The sequence below is a fragment of the Schistosoma haematobium genome, chromosome 1 (assembly GCF_000699445.3).
Source record: "Schistosoma haematobium chromosome 1, whole genome shotgun sequence".
NCBI lineage: Eukaryota > Metazoa > Platyhelminthes > Trematoda > Strigeidida > Schistosomatidae > Schistosoma > Schistosoma haematobium.
Genome location: NC_067196.1, coordinates 82,928,180 through 82,940,287, shown reverse-complemented (window position 1 = coordinate 82,940,287; position 12,108 = coordinate 82,928,180). Strand labels below are relative to the sequence as shown.

Sequence of the window (12,108 nt, the reverse complement as noted above, 5' to 3'; positions counted from 1 at the left end):
GGTAATATATCAGAGAAAGATTGCATATAGAGATGTAATACAAGAAGAAAGAATTGGTTCGTAGAAAGAAAGATATGAAGCGATTTTAATCTCTTAGTTTAAGGGAAGACAGGGAGTGTATACACCGACGCCATTGTGATCGATTCTGAGCCATGTCACCAAGAGTCTCCAACCATTGGTTACGAAAGTCACGCGGACCCCAACCAAGTAGTCTGCATCTACCAACATGGCTCAGACAAGAAGTTAGTGTCTTCAAGCACTGATGCCACGTTTTGGTTTGGCCGCCCCTAACTTTCTTCCAACCATCTCCAATACCGGATAGCATTGCACGTCGTGGTAATCGGTGTTCAGGCATACGTAACACAGCCCAACCATCTCAGTCGATGAAGATTCATAACCTCATCAACTGATTTACCATCATTTCCTAATACCCTGCGTCTAACCTCACTATTACTTACCCGGTGATCCCAGCAGATGCCAGCAATATTTCTGAGGCATCTGTGGTCAAATACTAATAGCTTACGAGTATCTTCTACTCTTAATGAACATGTTTCGCTGCCGTAAAGTAAAACAGAACGGACTGCCGCGCAGTATACTCGTCCCTTAATTGATAGACGGATATCTCGCCTTCGCCACAGGTGATGTAAGTTGGCAAAAGCCAAGAGAGCTTTTCGAATCCGTGCTAAGATTTCGTCAGACACCAACCCATTAGGGCTGATCAGACTTCCAAGATAAGTGAAGTTGCCAACGCGTTCGACTACTTCACTCCCTATCCTTAGTTCAGGTGTTGACGCAGACCAGTCCTGAAGCAACAACTTGCATTTAGAGGGAGAGAAGCGCATTCCAAACATTCTGGCTTTGTTGCTCAGTGCTACCAAAAGACTCTGCATTTTGTCAGCGTCTTCACCAAACAGGACTATGTCATCTACGTATTCTAAGTCGATAAGTGGACCTCCTGGATGGAGATCAATACCCGAGAACTCGGTCGACGAGAAAGTTATTTCCATCAGTAGATCTATGATGAAGTTAAACAAAATGGAGAAAGTGGACAGCCTTGACGGACACCACTTGAGGTTGCGAAAGTAGATGACAGTTCGCCATAAGCTCTGACTCGACTAGTAGTGTTCGAGTAAAGAGCCTTTACAAGGTTTATGTACTTCTGAGGTACGCCTTTCAATGACAGACACTGCCACAGAATCTCGCGGTCTACCGAGTCAAATGCTGCTTTTAAGTCAAGAAAGACCACCATTGTCGGACGCCGATAAGTATGCCTGTGTTCTAGAACCTGACGAATGGTGAATATGTGGTCGATGCAGCCACGACCAGGTCTGAAGCCAGCTTGATTCTCTCGTGTTTGCAGTTCACGAGTCTTAGTTAGGCGTCTGATAATTATCGAGGCTAGTATTTTAGATATTATATTAGTTAAACTAATCCCTCTGTGGTTGTCACAGGATGATTTTGACCCTTTCTTATATATTGGGACGATAAGTGATTGTGACCAGTTAGATGGGATAACGTCTAACTCCCAGATCTTAGCTAAAATATTAGTCAACCTAATCGCTAAAATTGGACCACCATACTTAAAGACTTCTGGAGCCAATCCATCTGGACCAGCTGCCCTTCTTCGTTTCAGATTAACTATAGCCTTTTGAACTTCAGCAAGAGTTGGGGGACCTACTTCAATGTTCCATTCACTTTGTCTGGGAATGGAGGGTAGTTGTAGAGTAGCTGAAGGCCAGCTGAACTGTTCTCTGAAATGTTCCGCCCATCGTTCTAAACGTCTGGACTGGGAGCAGATGAGAGTATCGTCTTTTCCGAAATAATCTCACTTACACTTGACTTATTAATTCCAGTTTCTTTTATTAGTCTGTAAAGCTGTCTTGTGTTCCCTATAGTCGCCGCCTTTTCCATCTCTTTTGCTTTCGTTGCCCACCACTGCTCACGGTCGTTCCTTAGACTTTTTCTTAACCTAGATCTGATTTGTTTACGCTCTTCATCATGTTCGGAACATGATGGGACGAGTTTGCGAGAATCCATCAGTGTGATAAACTTTGAAGAAATCCATTGGTTCTTTGTAACTCTGTGGTTTAAGTCGCTAATAGATGTCACTGCTGCTTCAACAGCTGCTTGTATGTCTTTCCAAGCAACATCTGGGTCAGCCTCGTCTTCAGAACTACCTAAGTGTGAACTCAGTTGTTCTTGGAACCTACTTTTGGTTTTCTCGTTACTCAACTCAGTTCTAATGGGTCTTTTTAATGTGGCTTTTTTGCGTCCGGTGAGGCGCAAGCAGATGCGTGCCCGTATTAGGGCATGGTCGGAGTCCAAGCAGGTACTCTAGAATGAGCGACAATCTTGTACCGACCCTCTCCAACGATGACTGATGGCAATATGGTCTATTTGAGTCCATCGTTGGTTTGGTGTAAGGGGTCGCCATGTTAGACGATGTCTCTCCTTATGCTTAAAATTTGTGTTTGCTAAAAATAAACGATTGTCTGAGCACAGTTGCAGCAGACGATAACCATTATTTGTTCGCTGTGCCGGAATGCTAAAATATCCACCTAAATGCCTTTCTGTTTGGTTTAAACTGCCTATCTGAGCATTAAAGTCACCCCCTATGAGTACTATGTCTGAGCGTTTAGCTTTCTGAAGAAGTTCAAAAAGCTTTCTGCAAAATATCGAAGCGACCATGTCATGTTCTGTAGATTGCTAAAGAGATTGATTAATTACAGTCCTTCACATCATCAACGGAAAGATTCAAACACTTACAAATGAGATATATATGCAACAATCTGTGATGCTGTCCAAAATATTCAACAGTTAGAGTTTTCATAAGGTTGTACATATGTTAGATCATATATAGAAATAGAATATGCAACAAACCACAACCTATATCTGTTAGAAATACTTTACAAACCATTCCTAGATATGAATACCGGTTTGTTCGTCTGCAAATTAGGCGCTTCAGCACAAGACCGAAGGTCCCTGCTTCGATATTCAATATGGTGGTAGATTAGCGCTGCTGGAGAGTTTCATACAGGGATAAAACAGCTCTCCTGTACTTTCTGGTTTTCGATACTTATTTAACTATGGTCAGTGCATGATGTAATCTAGGAAAATTTAACAACATTTAAAATGTTTCAGTAGTAACAATTCTTTAAATTATTTTAAATATATATTAAAAAACTTGTCCATGAAATGTGAATAACAGCGATTTATAACAACAGAAACACACTGTGTTTATATTGATGATGAGAATGTATTGTCGGATGCTATGTTAAGACTACGTGGCTTATTCTAGCTTCCAGAGAAGTCAGTTTATTAACCCTTCTTCAGTCACATTTTAACCTTGTCAATTATTCGATTATCAACACTGACTGATTTCACATGAGCATATGTGTGTGCACTTCTCATCCTATTCCTCACATGTCTGTAGCTTATTATTATTGTCTGATTATAAATATCGATTCACGCTCGGATAAATCGAGTTAGCTCACACACATTCTCCACCATGCATCGTTTCGTTTCGTTTCGCTTCATTTCTCTGATCATCTGTCTAGACAAATGATTGTATGAAATATACGTATTCGAAATTCATTCTTTTATTTGTCTTAATTAATTCTACAGGTTGAAATCATGAGTCAATTGAAGCTAGACCACCATGGAAAACCTGGAAGCACTGGACAGCCGTTTCGTCCCAGTATGGGACTCCTCAGCAGTGCACATCTACGATCCCGCACCCCGTGGGATTCGAACCCAGGACCTGCTGGTTTCGCGCGCGGGCACTTAACCAACTAGACCACTGAGCCGGCCGGCACCCAACGGTTTTAATGTCTAACTTCAAACAATCCACGAAGTTGCGCCATCGTACACCATTGTCTTCAGTGAGCTGATATCTCACAACAGACCTGGTTGAACTCCACTGGTAATTAATTCTGTTATTCACGAACATGAGTTAAGTCAACTATAATATACAGAGATTGGCGATATACATATATTATTTCGATAACAATTAGAAACGATCCAAATGGAGTCAGATATAGAGCCATTAAGAGTCAATAGTTGGTAAGAATAACATTTCTTAAGATTTCACTATTCGTAGTTCTATACTTACAGTTTATTTCATTATTATTATTATTATTATTATTATTATTTACATTAAATGTATTCGAAATTATTATTTCATATAGACCAATGATAAAAACGATAAATCATAGTTCAAGGCTATTTCTTACCCTAAATATTTGATTGTCTATCATTTTAGCCAAATGAGATTTTTATTTATTTATGTGAATATATATGAGTAATGGAAATGTCAAATACAATTATTTAGTAAATTTACAACAGGTTTTCTTTATATAGTACTGAAGAATATAATCATCTTATTTTGTGGAATCAAGCAGAGATTTACAAAAACCTATTAGGGTTAATTATCTTATGTTATAGTATTACCACAGTTCCTGATAAGTATTAAATAGTGTGAGATTAAACTAATATATCATGTTGTGTAACTATATGGAAGAAAAAACAGATTAAATTCTATTTACTATGTGAATTCTTGTTGTCAATCCTTTATCGAATAATTAGGTCACTGTGGCCGATAATAAAGGATGAAAAAAGAACGCAATTCCTAGTGAGAGTAATTTACAGAAATGAATAAGTGAAGTGTTTTGTTAACGATGCAAAATAGAGGATAAGAGTAACCTTTATATTCTAACCTATCGATGGTTATTTACAGTCTATGGCTTAGTGAATAACTCTTTAGGTAATGGAATGAAATTCCATTGTAAGAATAAACACACGGATATAAATAAATCCAGAAGATCGAATAGGGAAGAACGGAAACAGAAAGCAATTGGTATGGAAATGCAGGAACAATGAAGTCCGAGATGATTAACTGATATTTGAAAAAGGAACAGACAAGTTGGAGACAATTGATTAACATTTTTCAAATTAAGTATTTACTGTTTGGTTCTCAAATATATTCGTTTGTCCCCACTTGTGTTCTTGTGCACTACAACATCACTTCATAATCATTCATTTAGATCTAAAAACTCCTATCAATACTGTACAAACCAGAACATTTTAAAAACTAGTTCTTGTATTATCTGACATGTTAAATTGATGTATTCATTCTAAATACGTACAATGATTTAGTACATAACATACTAATGTTTGACCAGAATATAAATATAGTTTGTTAACTTAAGCATGAAATGAAGCAGATACAATAAACCAATAACCTAATAATCACTTAGCAGTTGATAATATACAAAAAATTATTTTCACAGTTGAATTCACAAATCAATCTAAGCTAGACAACCATTGAAAATCTGAAAGTATATTATGAAAATAAATAGACCTTTAAAATAATAAATGATTTCAATTCTAGTTAAGTATTTCGGAAGTATCTGAGTTTTAGATTAAAATTACTAGATCAAATCACATTTCATTTATCTAAGTTCATGTTAATGTCAGTCACTCAACTACAACGTAAGACCAGACGTATATGTGCATCAGTTCAAGTTGCCATACCTCATTAGCACATGATAAACACCGGATACATAGAAGTAGTTAATTTACTGGTGGTAATACATAAAAGAAAGATTGCATATAAGGACATAGTACAAGAAGAAAGAATTAGTTGGTAGAAAAAAAGATATGAAGCGATTTAAATCTCATAGTTCAAAGGAAGATAGAGATTGTATACACCCACGTCATTGTGATCGTTTCTAAGCCATGTCATCCAGAGTCTCCAACCATTGATTACGATAGTCATGTGGACCCCAACCAAGTAGTCTGCAACACAGCTCAGAATAGTGCATTTTGATTAATATATAAAAAAACTGAATATTTTGTCTTTGACTTACTATCAAACTAACAATCTCTTGTACTTCTAATTTAACTTAAGCTAATTAAGGATTGTTTGTTGACTTATTAATGTATTTCGAAGAGATGCACAAATAAGTAACATATCCTGTAAGCATTTAGTGCCCTGTTATTTTGACTCCAATTAGATCGGACGATGTTGTCGGCAGATTTGCCAGTTTAATGGCCCCCATATCTTACTCCAGCAATATCATACGAATGATTGTTATTGAATGATTGCTGTCGGAATATATATGTCACCAATCCTCGTATATCATTATTATTATCAACTTAACTCGTGTTGGTGAATAACAGAATTAATTAAGACAAATAAAAGAATGAATTTCGAATACGTATATTTCATACAATCATTTGTCTAGACAGATGATCAGAGAAATGAAGCGAAACGAAACGAAACGATGCATGGTGGAGAATGTGTGTGAGCTAACTCGATTTATCCGAGCGTGAATCGATATTTATAATCAGACAATAATAATAAGCTACAGACATGTGAGGAATAGGATGAGAAGTGCACACACATATGCTCATGTGAAATCAGTCAGTGTTGATAATCGAATAATTGACAAGGTTAAAATGTGACTGAAGAAGGATTAATAAACTGACTTCTCTGGAAGCTAGAATAAGCTATGTGGTTTTAACATAGCAACTGACACTAAATGCATAAAATGTCGCTAAAAATTCTAAAACTGGAAAATAAAACATGCTGAAAAGTTATTTTTTTGAATTTTCAAACATTCTAGGTATTTTGTAGCCATTGGTATCAGATGTCAGGAACTTGATTTATGTATTCAACAAGAGTTAATTGTTAATCTTTTTTCCCCTGGAGATACAAACGGTTCTTCCTTATGTCATAATATTTTAACTGTTTCAATTAATCATATTATTACATCTTTTTATTATGACGGTCTTCTAGATAAGTGAGCTTATTTCTTTATTCATTTTACTCCTAGTTAATATAAGCGTTTGTTTGTTGAATAAACAGGTATTTCTAGCTCTTTAGTCTTTCTTCACTACCAATGCTGTAGAACATTTTTTCACATAAGATAATTATTTACAATATTTGATTTGATTTATTAAACTTATTTACATCCTTATTATACTATACTGGTTTGCAATCATAACAACTTTCAACTAAACTTCTTTATGTAAGTAATAGAAAGTAATCAGATATTGAGAACCAAATGAAATAGGATCAATTCATTCTCTTTAATTCTGTATTTTTGCTTTCCTCAATATAATAAAGTTAACTCTATATATATATGAAATCTTAGATCTTGATTTCGATGAGATTTCAGAAATAAATGTTATTAATCATAGTATAAAGTGGATTTACTCTTTAGCTTACATTAGAATGTCCATACTCCTTTTGGAAGAAAGCTAGGGGCAGCCAAAACATGGCACAAATCCATGAAGTCACTGACACATGGACTGATACATGTTGGTAGATGTAGACTACCTGGTTGGGGACCGCAAGATGATAGCAACCGATGGTTAGAGACCCTGAATGACATGGCTCAAAATCGTTTGCAATGGCTCAGGTGCACCACTCTTTTTGTTCTCCTAAATTCTAATCTTCTGAATTCTTCATATCCTTTATTTTCCTTCCAAATTTATTTTACTGGATTATACTCCTTGAATAACATCTTCGGGCCATAATATTTCTGATTACTGCTTATACTTTTACTACCTCTAACAATATGGGATTTGAATTGGCAATTGTGACTGTATGCTAATGTGGTGTGGCAACTCGAACTGATGTACTTACGTACGAAGTTCTACGTTGTTGACTGACTGACTATCTTATCCACTTTGACTTCTGAATATTCTTAATTAATAGCATTAAATAAGTTTATATTTCTTTGTACAGTTTAAACGGGTATAAAACATCGAAACTGATTACATAAATGCTAATAAAAATTGTGCTAGAATAACATAATTAGACTGATTTACAACATGTTTTAATAAATTTTGGTTAATTCTAATTAGAGGTCGCCTTTATTGTGAATATGAATTGGATAATATTGAATTAGAAATGTATTTCAACTTATTAACTAAATGATATCACGTTCTTGTTCAGAGCCTGTTACTCCTCGTGAAGGAGCATAGGCTTCTCACGAGAAATGATATCATGATTAGGTTGAAATTATAAATGGTATGATTTGTTAATTATATAAATGCTTGTTAATGAAATGTTCATTATTCTTAAAGTTTACTTACTTATATTAGATTATGAAAAAAAATCATTCTTAACATTCCACTCCAACAGTTTTATCTCACAATGTATGAAATTATTTAAGGATAAAAAGAAGATTTTACTTCGTATTATTTACATAATTGTTTCTGGTTAGCATGCATGAAGGACGTCTGACAGATTCGTTCGAAGTTAAGACCGGTGTCAGTCAATTTTGCTTACTCTCACCTCTTCTTTTTCTCCTGATGATCGACTGGATTATGAAGATGTCAACATCTGAGAGGAAGCATGGGATACAGTGGACAGCTAGAATTCAGTTGGACGATCTAGACTTCGCAGATGATCTGGCTTTTATGTTGTACACGTAACAACAAATGCAGGAGAAGAAGACCAGTGTAGCAACAGCCTCAGCACCATTACGTCTCAACATAGACAAAGGGAAAAGGAAGATTCTCCGATACAACACAACATTCACAAATCACACAACACTTGATGGAGAAACTTCGGAGGATGTAAAACCTTTACACATCTGGGCAGTATCATTCATGAACACGGTGGATCTGATGCGCATGAGAAAATGAGGATCGGCAAAGAAAGAGCAGCATATCTATAACCGAAGAATACATGGAATTCAAAACAACTGTCAGCCAACACCAAGGTCAGAATTTCTAATACAAATCTCAAGACAGTTCTACTATATGGGGCGGAAACTTGGAGAATTACGAAAGCCATCATCAATCAGATACAAGTGTTTATTAACAGTTGTCTACACGAAATACTTCGGATCTGTTGGCCAGAAACTATCAGCAATAACCTACTATGGGAGAGAACAAACCAGATTCAGGCGGAGGAAGAAATCAGGAAGAATCGCTGGAAGTGGATAGAACACACATTGAGAAAAGTACCGAACTGCGTCACAAGGCAAGCGCTCACATGGAATCCTCAAGGCCAAAGGCGGAGATGAAGACCAAAGAACACATTACGTCTAGAAATGGAGATAGACATGAGAAAAATGAACAAAAATTGGATAGAACTGGAAACGAAGGCCCAGGACAGTGTGAGTTGGATAATGGTGGTCGGTGGCCTAATATCCATTGGGAGTAACAGGCGTAAGTAAGTATTTACATAAATCCTAATAAGTTTGTCTCATTATAGTAGACAATAAATAATGGAAACAGTATCAGTAAACTAAATGATTTGTAACTAATGACGAAACGTTTTGCATTTATCTATCAGCTTTCAAATTTTTAGTCAGTAATCATATCTATAACCAAGTGAAAACAGTAACATTGAAACTATTATTAAGTTCTAATGTCTAAGACTGAATAACACATAATCATTTGTGAAAAAAGATTTTACCAATTTATTCTATCTATTCTATACTCTTTTATTGATATCGTGCATTCATTTTGCAAAGGACATTTACTTCGGCTTCGTCCAGCTCCATTCGTATGCAAAATAACAAAAATAGAAAAGCATCTCAGTTGATTCAGCTGGTTATATTCTATCTATCATTCATAACTGACTGATTTCAATCCATATCTTTCTTTATTACCATTATTCTACTATCAGTTGCTTCATTACATAATCATCTAACATTTGTTAATTCCATGAGTTTTAATCACTAATTCAATGTTCTGGAACTTTCCCTCTTAAACATTATTTATTCAAAACAAAACTTTATGACCTCATTAACTCTATTGGAATCTTCACTACATCATGATACACATATATTCATCCTTAATCATCCTCTTATGTATAAGTATGTCAACATCTGTAATAACGTTGATTTTCAAATATTTTAGGTTGTAAGCAGCTGATGAGAACCCAACGAAATAAAATGAATTCATATTATTCTGCATCAATCTTCATTCTTGCTCTCTTTAAAATAATAAAGGGAAGTGTATGTATGAAATAATTTTGTTTATCATGAAACAAATATACATAAGAGTATTATAGTTTCCAGTTTATTATATCTGATTGAAATTTAATCATATTTCAAATATATTAGCTGAAATCAAATTGACTATATATTAATTAAAGTTAACTCACTTGAACATCTAATGGAAAATCATTTAATTCTAATGTCTCCAAAAACACACCTCTTAAACGACGACGTTCAACAATGAAAATTTCATCATGTTCATTTCTTTCTGTAATGATCCAATGTTGTTCTTTAGATTCACTTAATATATTATCAATAAGTATAAGTGGATTCCAACAGCGTTGTAAATCTATTTTACGAAGATTCTGTAACATAAAGTTCGCGTTGAATAATGAATTTATAAAATAAAATTTTGACTTTTACCATTCAGTATAGAGTTGTGGAGATTATTATGTTATTGGTTGAAATCAAAAACCGATTGATGTTAGACCACCACTGAAAACCTGGAAGCACTGGACAGGCCGTTTCGTCCTATTGTGGTACTCCTCATCAGTGCGCATCCACGATCTCGCCCCCTGCGATACACGAACCCAGGACCTGCTGGTCTCGCGCGCGAGCACTTAACCACTAGACCACTGAGCCGGCCGGCATCCAACGGTGTTAATATCTAACTTCAACTAATCCACGAAATTGAGCGACACATTCAACAACAAATGATGTAACTGAAAGCTTCAGTCTTATAAATAGTGTAATTTAAATATACTGAATGCAAATAATGTTTAAAATTAAATATATGGATAGATATTACATAACCTAATAATAACAATCTTTATTGAACCATGTATAGATTACATTAAATAATAATGAGCTAATCTTTTCGCATGTGATGAAATTACGTAATATATTTTTTTGTATTTGAAACATTAAAAAGAAACAAAAAGGAACAAAATGGACATAAAATTTATTTCTATCCTAAGTACAAATATCACTTTTAGTATTGAATAAGTTAGAACAATGTGACATTTTTATTCAACAAAAGTTTGTATCCATTGTGTATTGACAATTTATACTACCGAAGAAATATTCTTTCCTTATTCATCAATTCATAGTATATATAGTATATATAGACATAAGATTACAATGTAGTTCATGAAATATAATTCAGAGGGGATGCAGCTAGTGAAATACTAACTCAAAGATTACGTAGGACAATATAAAAGTCTTTTAACGCCGGAGAACTGCGATTAGTATTTTCTACGCGCCCAATGATTACACCGAAGCTAAAAGATGAATTACCCAGAATAACCACCTCGTTTTGTATTTATCAGATCGACTGTTCCTGTGGAGCGAGTTATATTGGTCGAAGTTCTAGCTATTTACATTTTCGTGCTCGTGAACACCTTCCAGCGTGGCTAAACAAAGGTTTGATGAAGAAAGTGAACGGATCAATTTTGGTCCAATTAGTACAAACTGGTCATAGTGTCAGTATAAATCAATTCCCTTTCAATTATTTATAAGGTCAGTATTTTTTTTCAGACTTGAAATTATTCAAACGGCTAAAGCAGTAGCCATCCGTACGAAGAAACCTGAGCTACGCAACCCCTTCTCCTCCCCTGGCCAACATCAAGGCCAATTAATCAATAGTAGTCTTAGCTATTGAATGACCTAATTTGACTATGGCCTTTCGTAGTCAAATGTAATTGTCTCTGTTATCTTTATTCACAAATCTTTGTATTATTATTACTGTTGGTTAAACATCATTATAAATCTCCCCAACACATGATTCATTCACTTCTCATTCATCCCTTCTTATTAAGTCGTAATAATTTTTCGCACAATACAGTCTTCCACTAAACATTTGATCGAGTTGTAATTGCACTATTATTTCTCTCACTCTATCTGATCCATATTTATTCAGATCATGGATCTTAAACTTCCATTTAACATATTAGCTGATTCAAGTCAACATTCTACATGAGTCATATCAACGTTAACAATTTTATTCTATTTTGTTTGACAATCCTAAATTCACATGCTTTAAACGATGTACTTTGCTCTTAACCTGGCCATTTTTCGGATTATTAATTGGGATCATTTAATTGTAGAACCTGAAGAGAATTTATCGAAAACAATATTCTTCGTTCAA

The 12,108-nt window shown here is 35.0% G+C and overlaps 1 protein-coding gene across 2 annotated transcripts in view; it reads right to left on the bottom strand.

Annotated features, from left to right (window-relative positions):
- MS3_00002284 (uncharacterized protein) overlaps nucleotides 1-12,108 on the bottom strand; it is a 67,819-nt gene that overhangs the window by 39,290 nt on the left and 16,421 nt on the right. Inside the window, exon 3 of one of the 2 annotated variants that reach the window (XM_051209857.1) lies at nucleotides 10,130-10,327. In XM_051209857.1, the coding sequence (XP_051075330.1) occupies nucleotides 10,130-10,327 (198 nt within the window). Of the gene's footprint in view, nucleotides 1-10,129; nucleotides 10,328-11,032; nucleotides 11,375-12,108 lie in introns of those variants that run through there. The other variant, XM_051209858.1, reaches the window with a different exon arrangement.